The sequence below is a fragment of the Mercenaria mercenaria genome, chromosome 10, assembly GCF_021730395.1.
Source record: "Mercenaria mercenaria strain notata chromosome 10, MADL_Memer_1, whole genome shotgun sequence".
Lineage (NCBI taxonomy): Eukaryota > Metazoa > Mollusca > Bivalvia > Venerida > Veneridae > Mercenaria > Mercenaria mercenaria.
The window spans coordinates 21,450,427-21,467,898 of NC_069370.1; the positions used below are offsets into that span (position 1 = coordinate 21,450,427).

General features: G+C 34.6%; 1 protein-coding gene across 1 annotated transcript in view; it reads right to left on the reverse strand.

The window, feature by feature from the left end:
• The window catches only part of LOC123559692 (uncharacterized), an 87,961-nt gene that overhangs the window by 29,054 nt on the left and 41,435 nt on the right, over nucleotides 1-17,472 (reverse strand). The window contains exons 43-44 of the mRNA XM_053516805.1: nucleotides 2,699-2,801; nucleotides 28-2,151 (exon numbers count right to left, since the gene is read on the reverse strand). Of these exons, the coding sequence (XP_053372780.1) occupies nucleotides 28-2,151; nucleotides 2,699-2,801 (2,227 nt within the window). The remainder of the gene's footprint in view (nucleotides 1-27; nucleotides 2,152-2,698; nucleotides 2,802-17,472) is intronic.

The window sequence follows — 17,472 nt, forward strand, 5'->3', positions numbered from 1 at the left end:
GTGACTCAGTTGTTGTCGATGGTGTACCAGTTGTAGTCTGAGCTTGTGTTGTTGAGGTTGTTTGTGATTCAGTTGTTGTCGACGGTGTATCTGCTGTAGTCTGAGCTTGTGTTGTCGAGGTTGTTTGTGATTCAGTTGTTGTCGATGGTGCATCAGTTGTAGTCTGACCTTGTGTTGTCGAGGTTGTTTGTGATTCAGTTGTTGTCGATGGTGCATCAGTTGTAGTTTGAGCCTGTGTTGTTGAGGTTGTTTGTGACTCAGTTGTTGTCGATGTAGCATCAGTTGTAGTCTGACCTTGTGTTGTCGAGGTTGTTTGTGATTCAGTTGTTGTCGATGGTGCATCAGTTGTAGTTTGAGCTTGTGTTGTTGAGGTTGTTTGTGACTCTGTTGTTGTTGAGGTTGTTTGTGACTCAGATGTTGTCGATGGTGCATCAGTTGTAGTCTGAACTTGTGTTGTCGAGGTTGTTTGTGATTCAGTTGTTGTCGATGGTGCATCAGTTGTAGTCTGACCTTGTGTTGTCGAGGTTGTTTGTGATTCAGTTGTTGTCGATGGTGCATCAGTTGTAGTTTGAGCCTGTGTTCTTGAGGTTGTTTGTGACTCAGTTGTTGTCGATGTAGCATCAGTTGTAGTCTGAGCTTGTGTTGTTGAAGTTGTTAGAGATTCAGTTGTTGTCGAAGGTGCATCAGTTGTAGTCTGACCTTGTGTTGTCGAGGTTGTTTGTGACTCAGTTGTTGTCGATGGTGCATCAGTTGTAGTCTGACCTTGTGTTGTCGAGGTTGTTTGTGATTCAGTTGTTGTCGATGGTGCATCAGTTGTAGTCTGAGCTTGTGTTGTCGAGGTTGTTGACTCTGTTGTTGTCGATGGTGCATCAGTTGTAGTCTGAGCTTGTGTTGTTGAGGTTGTTTGTGACTCAGTTGTTGTCGATGGAGCATCAGTTGTAGTCTGAGCTTGTGTTGTTGAGGTTGTTTTTGATTCAGTTGTCGTCGATGGTGCATCAGTTGTAGTTTGAGCTTGTGTTGTTGAGGTTGTTTTTGACTCAGTTGTTGTCGATGGTGCATCAGTTGTAGTCTGACCTTGTGTTGTTGAGGTTGTTTGTGACTCAGTTGTTGTCGATGGCGTATTAGTTGTAGTCTGAGCTTGTGTTGTTGGGGTTGTTTGTGACTCTGTTGTTGTTGAGGTTGTTTGTGACTCAGATGTTGTCGATGGTGCATCAGTTGTAGTTTGAGATTGTGTTGCTGAGGTTGTTTGTGACTCAGTTGTTGTCGACGGTGTATCAGTTGTAGTCTGAGCTTGTGTTGTTGAGGTTGTTTGTGACTCTGTTGTTGTTGAGGTTGTTTGTGACTCAGTTGTTGTCGATGGTGCATCAGTTGTAGTCTGAGCTTGTGTTGTTGAGGTTGTTTGTGATTCTGTTGTTGTCGATGGTGTATCAGTTGTAGTTTGAGCTTGTGTTGTTGAGGTTGTTTGTGACTCTGTTGTTGCTGAGGTTGTTTGTGACTCTGTTGTTGTCGATGGTGCATCAGTTGTAGTCTGAGATTGTGTTGTTGAGGTTGTTTGTGACTCTGTTGTTGTTGAGGTTGTTTGTGACTCAGTTGTTGTCGATGGTGCATCAGTTGTAGTTTGAGCCTGTGTTGTTGAGGTTGTTTGTGACTCAGTTGTTGTCGATTGCGTATCTGTTGTAGTCTGAGCTTGTGTTGTTGAGGTTGTTTGTGACTCAGTTGTTGTCGATGGTGCGTTAGTTGTAGTTGTTGACGGAGCATCCGTTGTTTTATGACCTTGCGCTGTTTGAGATTCCGTAGTTGATGACGGAGCATCCGTTATTTTTTGACCTTGTGTTGTTTGAGACTCCGTAGTTGATGACGGAGCATCCGTTGTGGTCTGACCTTGTGTTGTTTGGGCTACCGTTGTCGTTGATGTCATTACTGACGAGCTTGTACTTGGTGCATCAGTTGTTGTTGGTTGTTGAGCAGTAGTGGATATGGTTGTTGATGTATCTGCAGCTGCCGTTATGGCATCTAATGTTGTCGATGCACTAGGTGTATTGGTTGTCGAACCATTTGCGGATACTAATGTCGAAATACAGACAAAGAATGAAAGTATTGAGATCATCTTTATATGCCATTTCACAGACGACTTCATTGCTCTTTTGTTACCTGAAGAGGAACAGGTCAAAGAATTAGATGCGGGTCAGAGAGAAGTATGAATTACGAGCTTAAAAAATGCATCTGAGGAGGTGTTATCTGTCTTTGAATTATTTCTTTTGACTTTTTTTTGTAATTTCATACACAGTATATAAATTATAAAATCGCAATTAACTGAAAACAAATGCGGAAACGGGAAAATAATGTCAGAGTTATTGCATGTTAATGCTGTGTCGTGATTATGGAACTTAAGGTTTAGTTATGACCATGATTGACTTGAATGTATGTAAGTTGAACAAAAATAAAGCCCCCGGTACTGATAAATTTTGACTGATTATGCCGATCTACTGAAGGGTGAACACCACTAAATCTGACTGTTGTTTATTTCATATGAAATTCACTTACTTAATCAATAACGTTTTTTTTCTTCGACATTTTCTAGCATATCAGATTTTCAGAGACTTATATTCCCATAAAGAACTATATCGCTACTATAGTAAATGAAAGAAAAAAGGAATGTTATTTTTTATGTAAGAAAGCCACAATCCTCTGAATTTACTCCTTTTCGCTTCAATAAATGTCTCTTTTCGATACTTAAAGTTCTTACGCCGCCATTTTTTATCTAGAAGGCGACAGGAACAATGGAATGCTACACATACATGCTAAAGCGAAATAGAGTAAAAACACGGTGTTATTGAAAGGGCACGAGGAAATAAAAAAAAGATTATGCCTATTCATATTTGGACTATCTGTGAGCAGCGTAAGCTTACATCTGATTTGATAGTGATCAGCCTGATAATCAAAATCTGTCCAGTAAACAAAATGTACCATATAGAATAGATGTAGCATTTAATTGTTTTAAAGCACTGCTCGCAAAAAAAGTGTGACAAAAACAGAAAAGAAGAAGCAAAGACAGTTATGTTTTATATGTTATATATATACAATTGAAAGCTGAGAAGGATGACCCTGCGACATTACGAAAGTGAAAGAAACACAAGATTGCACTTTATAAGGGGTATCGTTTGCAAAGTCATGTACACTAAACTGCATTTATTACAAAGAAATGTCCTAAGGACGAAAGAGGAGTTACTATTGTATTATTGACCGTCAAAGATTTTATCAAATGAGTCAGTGAATCAGAGGTGTTGTACATCTCCGATCAGTTTTGCGATAACAATGTTTTGTACTATTGACGAAATTGAAATAGACTAGAAAATAGATGGTGGAACATGCTTATTCCTGTAAGATTTCAACAAAAAATGGAAGGAATTGATACATAACGTTTCAGTTTCTTTCCAAGCAACCTTTAAGAATGAATGACAATCAAGCTATTTATACAAAACAACTACATAAAGTTTCGGTTAAAATCTTAACATTTACCCTGCTAAATTTCTGAAATTGATTGGTCTATCATTTAATTTGGACAGTACAACATTTTAATCAAAGAGGTGTCCATTGAAAATTTGCTGACTGAACAGCGAACAGTGCATACCGTGATCAACCTGCATAGATGTGCAGGCTGATCTTGGTCTGCACTGGTCGCAAAGGCAGAAAAACTTGCCACCAGCAGGCTATAGTTTAATGTTGTCCTTTTTTCCATTTTTTTTTCAAAAGGCTGTTTTATATGTTGATAATGTGTCGGTTATTTATCCAGAACGTTCGTTGGTTCAAGACGTGCTCCGATTTAGGTTTTGCAACTGTACCAATGCCGCCACCTCAGACGCTTATTAAAACAAATAATGAAATCATTCATGTACGAATACCCATGAAATATGAACGTTTAGCCTAAGGGGAAATGGGACAGTTGCCGATATGTATATAGGGAAAAATTTTCCTACGGGCAGAATTTCTTTAAACTTTGTGTACTGACTGAGAATCAAATTTAAAACGGAAATATGTATTAAAAATCATAGGACCCAGGCCTGATCTTGAATTATCTGCCCTGCCCTTAAAAATAAGAAAATACTAAAAAAAATCCAATTTTCAAGGGCAGATAATTCAAGATCAAGGCTATAGAACTGTGTATTTTAAATTTTATTTCTGTTTGAGGCTTAATGCACAAAGAACTTGACGGATCCCTCCTACCTCTTTCCCTTACCTTCCTTCACAAAAAAATAAAATACTCAGTGTTGCAAGATGATGAAATCTAATTTGTTCAAGAAACAGGGACTGACCTTTGAAATGTTTCTTATGTAGAAAACATCTCGGACATAATGGTCAGCTAAAAAAATGTATTGCAATAAATGCTGTATTTTGATGATACGTATTTATGTAATTGAAAGCCAAAGGCAAGTACTAGTTGTTTGATCTATCAAGAGAAACGCTCTTTCGGCAATAAGAGAATTTTAAACCTGTAAAAATCTTTTCTGCGGACTTAAAACTCCTACAAATGAAAGTCAACTGTTAAAATATATTTTTGTTATATATGTTTTAAATTAAGGTGACCTTGAAACGAAGGATATCAGGCATTGTAATACTATTATAACTTATCTGAAAACCAAAGTATACTGGTGACTTCTAACCATTTGTCACTCACCGAGTTGGACTCGAAATTGGACAAGGAATGTAGAATTTTTTATGAGAGGCAATCACACGACTGACTTACGGAAGATCGGCGGTTCTACCCGGATGCCCATGTTGGGCGCCAAATGTCACATGGTGAGAAAAATGTGCAGCCAGACCGGGACTGCATTACACTGGTTAGTCTCCGACGCCTGTAATTGCTTATATATAAAGTACCCACTGAAATTCGAGGACGAATTTCAAAATGGTGGGGAAATGTGTCACGGTATAGAACTTGATTATTAAAACGGGGAGAAAGTGTGTAGGCGGCCGGGTAGCTCGGTCGGTAGAGCATCGGAACGGTATTCCGAGGCCCCGGGTTCGAGTCCCGGTCTGGCTGCACATTTTTCTCACCCTGTGACACCCACCTGGGCAGTAAAATAATTCATGGAAGGGAAGATCAGGTATTCCTGCACCTTAATAACCTAGAAGTCGCTATATGACCTAAACCTAACCAAATATATGAAACCCAAAAAACGAAATCGTTGACATTTTTCCGTTTATTTGAACAACTACGTCAATATTCGGTCAACGAAAAACGCCCATGATTGAAAAGGATGTGCAAATAGTGTTTAAATATTGAATTGTTATTCCATATTAAACAAATAGCCTTACCATACCTTATGTTAACATCAAGATGTTATTTGCCTCTGGCCTTTGGTCAACTGACCCACTCAAGCATTGCCGCGTCCAAATAAATTATAATTATACTAATATCAAACCTCGTGAATGGGTGACCATTTATGTTTATTTAGATTTGTGGATGGTAAATTACTTGACACTTTTAATTGAAAACAGTTTCAAGTTCATGAAGATGGCAACGATATTTACTTTTATTCGTAACAGGTCACATTGTTGTTTACATAAATTATATTTATTTTCTGATGAAGTCCATTCCATTTGACAAAATTTATTTATACATTCGGTAACTGGAAAAAACGAAAACACTGGGAAAGTTTTGATAAAAATGCTTTTAGTCAATTGTCGGTTACATTTACTTTTGTAATCGGATCTATTAAAGGTCAAGGTCAGAGCTGTAAGAAAGTAGTTCGGCAGATAATTAGTTCCTACAGTAAAATATTGAAGGCAAACTCATGTAAGTAACCATTGCTTAGATTTAATGCTAGAGAAAGACTATAATTTCACATGATAAATAAATCAAGTAACGTGGCCTTGACCTTTCCAGTGTACAAAAATATTTGACTCAATTAACTTAAAAAAAAGTTCTTATAGTCACATTTTGTATAAAGATAAATTTACTGGACTTATATCTGTCTAAAAAAAAGGCTTTTTTTGCTAACTTTCATCTTACTTGTGTGTTTTTTATATCAACTATGAGGCATGAGACTGAAACAGTGTTGCTCTGTTAGAAGAAGAAAAGTAAAAATACAAATGGCATTTTGTTTGGCCTTAACCAGGGTCTGGCAATACAAAGATGTTTTGGAAACAACTCTCAACTCAGAACCGTTGGATTTATTCAAGTTGTTATAAGACTTCAGTGTTGCATTTGACAAAAATAGATGCCGCACCCTTGAGGCGGGTCTTGGAACTTAAGGAATGATCACGCATGCAGATATGTGTGCACGCAAAATTTGAAAATTTGAAAATGGTCTTCCTTCTTGGGATTTTTTTTTGCGCCGTGCTCAGTTATAATTTGTGCTGTCATATTTGATATTTTAAATGATTTACGCAACAGAGCAAAAATCCTGACACATCGATTCTTTACAGAAATCTGACACATTAAGAAGTTTAAAGTTACCCAACAATACTCAATATTATTTGAAATGTCGCAACATTAGATAAATTATCTTAAAAGCCGATTGACGCAGTAATACAGATAATGCGGTAACCACAAGTTCTGTTTTGGACATCCCTTTTACAATTAACTTGTAATCACTAAACAAAATAAGATTATCAGCTCACTGCTGCTGTTTACTGACACTCGATTGATGAAATTATAAAAAAAATACCAACGTACGTTAGTGTTACTGAGACGGCAACAAGAAAAAAAAAGAATCTAGCACATAAATTAGATATATTGGTTTTTAGTAATCTCTTAGTTATGTGCAGCTATATAATATACATATTATACATATTTGAAAAGTAGAATTATGTCCATACTGTATTCACATGAACAGTGAATGCATAATTTAACATGTATTCCAGACCGGCATGCATTAAATCTTTGGATCAAGGAGTTTGAATGCTGCAATGTGTTTTAGAGGATATATGTAGTATACTGAACATGCTAATTGCTTCGATGAAGAGGACCCTGCAAGTTTCTGTCCAAATGCTGATTGCATCTCACAAGAATCCTCCACTTGTTGAAGCTGCGGACTGAAATATCTGTCCAGAGGGTAACTGTTTTAACGGCAACGAAGCTCTTTACCCGAAAGCTGAAGCTCTTTACCCGAAAGGCAGATATTTCCATCCGCACCTTCTACCAGTGATAGACTTGTTTAATATAGTAGCGTATGGATTTACGCTTTCATTCATAAAGTACAGCAAGATTTTCAACTTCCATCCGGTGGTTTACCGCAAAAACAGTTACCCGAGAACCAGATATTTCTATCGAAATCCTCCACCAGTGGCAGGATTCTTTTCTCTTATTCTTCAAATAATAGAAAAATTGAAATAAAATAAACGATTTTCTTTAAGTGCTTTTCTGCAAATTGCCTGTGTATTTACACATTTATTTACACAATAGGGTGGAAGACGAGTTTTTTTTTTCCAGCGCAACAAACTCCGGGAAAATCCTGTCTGTCATGCAAGAAAGCATTGATTAAATCAATAACACAATAAAGTTTTATAACTTAACTTGACAATACGGCAGATATTTCAAAGCATTAAGTTCTAAGTTCATATGGTATCGTTGATACAAATGTTCATTCGGGGTAGTGATGATTTTGCGAGACCTCATGACTTTTATCTTTTTTACATATAGCCAAAGTTAATTTTAGAAACATTGACAAGTGAATGTAAGGGTAATGTTGGAATCTAGATAAAGGTTATCTCTGCAATATTTTTAAATGTGAAACGTTCCAGTCCACCTAGTGGCAGAGTGCAGCACTGTCAGATAAGAGGTGCTGTGTTCGATCTCCAAGTGAGACGAATGTTCTCTGTGACAACGCCACCGCATATACATGTAGAACGTCTTAAAAACTTTTGATCATGCTGTGAAGGTCAGGACAAGACAGAAATGGTTCTTTATCAAGGAAGCCTGGTAGGTAACTAATCCATATTTTTTTATCGAAAATATCATTGTGAAAACACACCCGAAGAACAAACATTAGACGGGGACCTAGAGGCAAATTGAAATACACCATTGACCAGTCTAGATATATCGTAAAAATTGATTCCGATTTTATTGTTGATTGTCGGATAAAGAAAGGAGAGTGTGGGAAAGGAATAGAATAGTGATAATTGCAGAATTACTCTGCAAGATTGTTGAAACAAACACCTTGAATTGTCCTGACATAATTATGTAGACATTTCACATGGGTATATTTGACGGTATTACCAATAAGAACCTGAAATCGCTTTTAAAAATGCAAGCTGGAAATTGGACGCGTGAAATACGTTCATATTTCATAAAATGCAGCCAGTAAGATTTTGATCGTAAAAATAAAAAACGATCTAAATACATACCACTATATTAACTGAAATGCTAATGATGAAAAAGGACACGACTTTACGTCTGGACTTTCCAGAAATATCTCAAGAGTTCCCCAGAAATTGAGAATGTATCGACAAATTGATCGAAATCATATCAAATATGGTATGTTTTAGTGTTTAATTGGTCAATTTGTAAATGCATGACATGTTTGCTTATCTCTTGTTTCGGTTAGCATTGATCTGATATTTAATAGTCGTAGAATATCAATAAATAATGACTTTAAATATGGCGATAGTGAAAACAGTCTATTAAAGTTACATTTTGTATCAGAATAGCAGAAAATTGTAGCATAAAATTATTGAATGGCTTTCCGATCAATAGTATACACTTGTTGGCGTGTCTAAATATTAGTACACTAAAACTAGATTTGCACGCGGGCGTAGCCAGAAGGCCCAGTGGGCTTAGACGCGCTAGTGAGGTCGAGCGGCATGCCACCGCTGTCGAATGAATTGCTTATTTTATACCCAAACAACAACGGGCACTCGACCGTTTAAATCATTTAATCATATAACAAAAATATCGACGTAAACGTGACGGCATAGTAAAATGGCGTCAAAATAACGTAATACATCCATAACGGTCCTATAACCGAAAATTGTGCACCCTTCGGGTAATTGTGCCCATTTCCATTTATTGTGCAACCTTCCGGTTATTGAACTGTGTTTCAGGAGTATGTGATATGCGATTTTGTAAGTATTTGCGGTAAGGTATACAGGTCAAAAGACATTAGGTAGAAATTTTCATAATTTTCTTCTTTCTTGGGTTTACCTTTATCCAAGCAAACTTAAGTAATGAATATAGGATGAACATAGCACAACGAATTATATAAGGATTCGAGTAAAACGATCATTTTGTGTCATAAAAAATGGATCGACGCTCTCGCTTTTCGGTCTCATTTTTTCGAACGTTTGTCATGTGCAAAATATACATGTTTGCTTATTTTATGGCTAGACTTTAGAATCTGTCCGTAGCTATTCTCGTTATTTGGGCATTCTTTTATTTATCGATATGGTAGCATGGATATATTTTCCTCGCCAGGTTTAGAAAATGCGGGGGTGTGGGGGGCAGCAGCCCCCCAATTATGAAATATACAAACTAAAAAAGCCTTACCTTTATTTAAACCATACAGGTACTGGATATTGCAAATTATGCAGATTTTACCTACGGACAGATTCTAAAAGTGCTCCCTTAAAATTAAATACTCGTATAAAACATTGTATTTTTTTCTGAAATCTTGATATTTTTATTGAATAACACGTACTGTACTATTATGAACTGTCAAAACATGTTTCTGGCTTTCATGTTAATCTTATACAGGTGTGAACAGAATATAATGAAAGCCGGGAACATGTTTTGACAGTTCAAATAGATAGTACAATTGTAACAATAACTCTCATTTAAAAATGTAACACATTATTTGAATGCAAATACAAAGTTATCCTACAACATGGTCCATAACTGTTACAATGCAAATTATTGCATTAATAAATTAATATTTTCTTACCTTTTTCATTCAGTAATAATTTCCGGTATTTAAACAGTAAACGTTTTTATTTCCAATTTGACAATATATCCTTTATCTTAATTTTGAAAAGTTATACTTCAAAATTATGTAATCCAAAGGATAAAAATTCCACAATATTAAATAAAACTTCCTTTTTTTCAATAAATTATCCTATTCCGAAGCATTATTATCACAAAGAAGTCGCAATTTTTCACGAAAATATTCCTGCGCTAAATTCCATGCAGTTAAAACAGTAAGATTCCAAATAAAGAATGTCTTCTAGTCCCACCTATTCCATACTTGAGGTGAAAGTGTTATAATTTCGATAAATCCTTATTATCCATTTCGTGACCCACACCCAGTTTTTTCATTAATAATTCGACAGAAAGCCATAGAAAGTTAACTATTGGTCAACATTAGCGTAAGAATAACAAAAGCATATTTTCTGCTAGAGTGACCGACCGCAGGGGTGGGATTAGTAATTGTAGAATTGTCAAGTGTTATAACTGACTTACTGTAGTATGGGAAAATTGAAGGTAGCGTTTGTTTAATAGATGAATTAAATAATGTATTGCTTACATACCGTTAATTAATTCACAAACAGTTTGAGACATGCCCTTATATCTGTATATATCAGAACTCTTTGTTTGATGAGTACTCTCTGATTTTTGAAACATCTTGTTTCAAACAGAAATACAATCAAACATAAAAAAAATGCTTTAACAATGCTAATGTGGTTTTTACTGTAGACGTTTTCATGGCATATTTGTACGGAGAAGTTATGGTCGTTTTTTCTTCTTTTTTTCTTTTTTTCGCCGAAGTTCTTAACAATGATATATTAGCCAAGTTCTAGTTAAGCCTATAAATGAGTTAAATATAAAAATACTATATAGTTTTTATCTTAACAAAATTTGATGCATATGTTTATATTTAATAATAAAACCTGAAATATAAAGTGAAATTTTTTAGTATAAAACGTAGATGTATTCCGTCGTGTTAAAATGTCCAACTTGTAATATCGTAACATGAAGTTACAACTAGAATTTCTTTTTTTTGTTTATCGTCGTACAAATACAAGCTTTATATATTCACATAAAATATGAATGATATACGAGATACTATTGAGCTTGTGATGTAAAGAACCCGAGAGTATGTTTAAGGGTACATTTTTCGTATTTTTTTCTCATACAAATAAACTGCTAGACGTATAAAACAGATTTACATAGTTTTCGAAACCAAAAAAAAAAAAAAAAAAACATATTTAAAAGAACTGTGAAATCTGGATTTAAAAAAGTTACTAGTATATGGTCAGATTTACCGTGGAACTAAAACAATTGTTTCAATGCATATATATGTGTGCTGTATGTTTTTTTTTTCTTCAGATTTTGTTCTGGTACCCTAAAGCAATTCAATTTAAGGGCTATAGTGCATGTATATATAGAACGGTGACTAATAGGTCACTAATTGTTTAGATAACGTACCATTTCATTTTCTTCTCTTCGCGGTCATTTTGATCTTATAGCCTTAAACTAAAATAAATGCAATTTAGAATATATCGCATTCAATCAGGGAAGATAAAGATCGACTTGTGGTTACACCCGATACATTCCGATGCGCCCTTTGCGTTACGTGGGTTTGGTCAACGTAAACATAACGGATTCACTTGCCCTTAACCTTCTCAAAGACACGAACACACCATTTAGGGTTCTAATCCCTGCTTTAAAAGACATTTTGGGCGGTGCCTGCATATGTATTCGTAATATCGTAGGCTTAAGGGATCATTAAAGCGAAAGTCCGGATTAGCCTGCTTTCTTAAACGACTAAAGTAAAGCTTAAAGCCAACTTTATGCAATTTTGGGCCATAAAAGTGAATTCCAATCTGTATAGTGCAGACACATCAGAGCGACAGAATTTCAAATGCAGAACAAAAAATTCCTTATCTATGTATCTTAAAGCGATAATCTTCAATTAAATTGATTTACATTTGAAATGGAAAGTTACACGTATTTATGTTATATAAGAAAGAATTTCAGAAGCGTATAGACAGTTTAATTTGTGTTGAATTACAGTAATAAGCGCGGATTAAACTTTCGTTAATCTAATCGAACGTAGCCAATGTGTAAATGTAATGCATCCGAATGTTTGAATACGTATGCATATTATGTAAAACCATTTTGCGGTCTTTTGTTTAATAAAAACATCCCAGATTTCATGACAAACTGTGGAATAAGAAAAAGCTACGTTTTAAATTATTGTTAAATTGTGCTTTTATGAAGCTACTGTAAAACGGATAATAGGTCTCCATACATAGTTATGATGCTATCGTTGTTTGCGCTATTACTCTACATAATCAACAAAGGCGATTTATTGACGTCTATTCCACTATCCTTTACATTCAAAAGAAGGCGTTTTCCTAGCAAACAATGCCAAGATAAATAAGTAAACGTATTTTACTCTCAAAAGGATTAAATATATAATAGAAAATATAAATATTGACATTCGGTGGATTTTGTTATAATATCGAGTTGTCTCCCATCTACCGTATAAGTACTTTTTCTGCGGGAACTTTATTTCTGCGTTTTCTGCGGAAGACAACAAGACCGCAGATTTTAAATCCGCAGAAATTTTTGTCCCGACATGCCGTGTTACGATGATACAAGCCGCCATTATAATCCGGTTAAGTATAAGACAATGTCCGATAGCGTTATCGGCTTTGTCCCACATGTAGCCGAAGGCCGACGAAGCAAGTTAAAACAATTTAGTAGTAACGGTAATATAATAGAACTGTTTTGTTATTGTTTTGCTGTTGAATAAACATAATAAAACCATCAAATTTGTTGTGATTTTCGTTCACTATTGAGCAGTCAGCTGCCATTTTCAATTTTCTTAAATTATGTGATAAACACAATCCATTGTATCCTTTGTGTCTATTGTTAACCGATCCGTCTGGTGACGGTCATATTTGCCATTATTTGTATGGGACTTGAAAAGGCGTGATTAACAAAAATATCATACCGTTACAATGCACAGATGAGAATGTTTTTTCTTGTCTGTTTGGCATGACTATATTTATAAAATGAGTGTTTTTGGTGCGTTTTTATTTAACACTCAACATTATGTGATGATGACAATGTCACGTTAGGTTTCGTCAACTTTTAATTTCAATCCGGAAGCCAGCATAACTGTCAAAATAACAAAAAAATACGTACCTGTCTATTTGAAATTAATGAAACAAACGGTGAATACAGAACCGCAGAAATAAATCCAATCAACGTGAGAAGGCAGACACCGCAGAAATAAAGTACGCAGAAATTAATACCACATCATTTTTGAAAAAACGCAGAATTTTAAGCCCGCAGAAATAAGTACTTATACGGTACTGTCTGTGCGACATGTTGTTTGTCTCATTTAGCGAAAATTTATCTTCTTTTAAGATATCCATAACCCAAATTTTATCTTTAGATTTTTACTTCTAATGAAGAACAGTTTCATTAAATGCATTTAACTATACTAAATGACTAAATAACTGAATCATTTGTGTATGTGGCTAAATGTCCTACAAGAACAACAACAACAACAAGAAAAAAAGCAAACATAAAAACTCCAGTTTTTAGTTGTAGTATACATTTATCCTGTGTTTAAATATGCTTGTACCAAATGTGAACTATTTAACACTGATAAAACGCATAAGGATGTTAATTTCAGATTTACGACAACCATATATAGTATTTTCAAATATGAAATTTGGGTCTAGCATACCTTTGAATTATATTTTAAAACCAAGAACTAAAGATAACACTATTTTTTAAGAAGAAAATATATTATGCTATGTACCGTGATAACTTGGTGATGAGGAGGGGGCGGGGGTCGCAGTTGCAGTACAAAGTTCAATATAGTTTAGTTAGCGGTCTATATATAGTTGGCTTATGCGTTTTTTATAACTATTTATCAGCCTTGAAAATAGTCAGACTGGAAGCGTTCAACACATACAGATTTCATTCGCAATACCATCATGTTTTTACTTGTTACATTACAGCCTCCGCTTTGTTCATGCTTTTCCCGTTGTCTAGTGTTTTACAAGTAAAGAACTACTTATACAGACATTTCTAAAAAAAGCCCCGTTATTTGTGTCAAGGCATACGTTTTTTGGCACTTCTACAGTTAAGATTCATTCAAAACCTACTTGAGCATGTGCTTGTAAATGTTCAGTCGAAAACAAGTAGTCTGGTTGTGTTTCATGGCTGTGCTTCCGGGAAATCTACCCTTACCTTTGAATTTCTAAACCGTGTTACGTCAGTCATTGTGGTTACTGTAGGTGGCATTCACGACAAATTTATGTGAATAAAGTGTGAAGCAGGTTGACCATAAAAAAGTATTTGCATAAAATTGAAAATTCACTTGAAAGAAATAAAACAATTTATCTACAAGTACCATGCTTTCTTTATAAATGTTTTGCACATTTTTGCGTCTAAGGTCAACGGCTATCTAAAGCAGTCCATCTTTTTCTGTTATAATAATCTGAGCAACACAATAGCATCCCGCCAGGTTGTTGTACTGATAAGTATTGATAAAGCGATTGGACTTTTTGAAATTTTGTAACACGCCGGGAATTCATTGTCGTCTGAAACATGGAATCTGTCGCTAGCCCGGATGATCCGACAAATCTCGGTCAATTTGAAGACCACTTAAATCCCGGTCATTTAGAAGACCACTTCAGACACTTATCATAGTCTACAACAATCAATAAGGTCTAGGTGTTGTTGTGCATACGCGCCTTGTGTAAATCTACTTAATTTACAACACCCACGCCACTGAACTTTTTGAAGAAATGATGATATCGTGCCCGTTTTTTATGTAATTGTCCACATTCTTGAATGAAACTAAATCCTATTTCGTTTGATTACCATGGGAGAAATATTATTAATGTTGACTTGTCGTTTTGGACCTGTTTATTAGTATCAATAATTGTCAGTGTAAATAACTTAATTTAATAACATAATAAGGAAATATAATATTAATTCACCCGATATTATGTATTTTTACAAGTTTATTGATCAAATACATCGTAACATAATAAAGGTATATTTAGTAAAATCTGTCTCTTTTAAAACATATAAATCGACACATATTCATGAATAAAAATACCAAAGCACGTGAACATGTACTCTACGATCAAAGTGTCGTCTGCTGCAGAATTAGGGTGTTGGTTCTTTTGAAAGTTCATACTGAACTAATAACAGACTGTCAGTAATAATATGATCTAAGATTCCTTGCACACTAACCAACAATCACGAGCTAAGCATCATACGTGATATGCCCTTCTATATACTAACCCTTAACTAAGTGCAAACAATAAGCATCCATCTAAGAGTCATGTATAATCTACATATTCAGCTATGTATGTAATATACATGTATACGTATATAATACTGTCTACTCTGAACCGACATACGTTTATAAATATAACTTAAGACATAAGCTATAATGCCCAAATATCTTATTTAACACGGTTAGCCAATATCAGAAACATCAACGTAAATGCAATAACACAGGCATACCACCAGATACGAATTTCGTGTCACAGTCTTATTTTCATTCATTTATACAAATAACAAGGAAAATTAGGTAGGTCAGTTCCATGCAGTAACTAATAAAATATGTCATGCGACCTGAAAAATACGTGGAAAAGCACTGTCCTGCATTTATCTCTGTCACTTTTGAAAAGGTCAAACAGTAGGAATTATGCTTTGTTTAGATGATACATATATAGGCGATTATTTTTACTAATTCAGACTCTTGCTACTGACCATTTCAATAGTGTGACGTATAACTGGAGACACGCCCCTTCAAAAGTCATACATACTTTTCTCGCACCATTTTAGTATATAACAACGCAATTGTGAGAATAATTAGTTGTTAGTCAGAGTTATGAGAAAAATGTATTTTTCATTTACAATATATGCATTTAAACAATTGCAAATCCCTGCAGACATATGTGATATGCATATGACATAATTATGTATAATAACTTTGAAACGTGTTACGAAAATCATTATTAGCGGACCCGAATGATATTCGGCAATGTCCGTGTGATTACGTATTTCTGTTAGGCAATTCGGCAATCCTCGGAAATATAGCTCAACGCGCAAACGGCTGTCCTAAAAAATATCAGCGAAAAACGTAAAGATTGCATACACAGAGAATACGTATTCTCCCGATTTTTCATTTCTGGTCCACTTCCGTCATAAATTTGATTAATTCCCAGCCGTTTAAGTCACATTTAAAACATACAAATAGGGTTTAAGCAGACTTAGCTTAATTGTTTATTATAGTCACATCCGTTCACAAACTTCAGTATAAAACATACATACAATAGCATTAAGATTTTCAAATTGTCACCATTGTTCAACAGAATTACATATTAGACTTATACAAATGTAATAGTTGACAGATAATGTTAATACAAATGTTTATCCTACAGAAAGCACAAATTATACGAAACCACGCAGCTGAAAACTCACTGTTAAAGTTATCTGAAACCGTGAAATATTTTAAGACTTGACTTATTAAAAAACAACTTTTTTTGACCCCCATAAAAAAGAGAAAATGTGATAAATTTCATTTGTCATAATCCCATAATTTGATCGTCTTTTAGAAATGAAATTATTTGCTTTTCGCTGCTATGAAAGCAAAATAATTGAGAAACGATCAAAGATTCAATCTTTTAAAAGAAGGATGTAAATGCAACAGTTACTGTGCTTAGTCTCATATATTTCCTACAAAACTATCTAAACTGTCATACTTAGTAAAGAAAAGGAGACACATATACCCGTTTTGACAATGTTGAATCTAGAGTTTCTTGTTTACAAATGAGTCAATTATTATATACAAATAATCTACAAGTTATAATGCCATTTTGCAGATAATTCCTACTACATATAAATACATAAAATATAATTGTAATATTGATATAAAGACATTACATGTATATATAAACTGTTCTACCAACATAATGAAGTATACATGTATGACGTAGCACATGACGTATGTACGACGTAGCACATTACCCTAATATTAAGGTATTATCAATTCCGACATATGGCACCAATTATGCTAACATTTTGCATACATATTGAATACTGGTACCTCTTGTAGTATTATAAATAATACCATTTCAGCTCAAATATATTAAATTCAAAAAATGCTATATTACATCTTTGTTTTCTTTCGAGCGTACATATAATACATTTATCAAGTACTAGGTTCTATATATTTATGAGTCGATTCTATATTTGGGCTTTCTTTGGCATAGAGTAGTATAATGATATGATACAAAATAAAAATATCTATGATACGAAACAACAAAAAAAAAGTAAAAATAAAAGAGTCTTGTGGACATACAATATGCCCTGGTAGACATACATATACTTTGAACAAGCACCACAGCCTTTTATATGCACATGACAACTGCACTGCTATCTATATTAAAACGCTACTGAATAATTTATTCTAAAAGGCAAGGTAGGCCTACTGGGTATCTTCCATCCTTAAAATAGCCAACCTGGCATTACATGACAAAATCATAAGTACT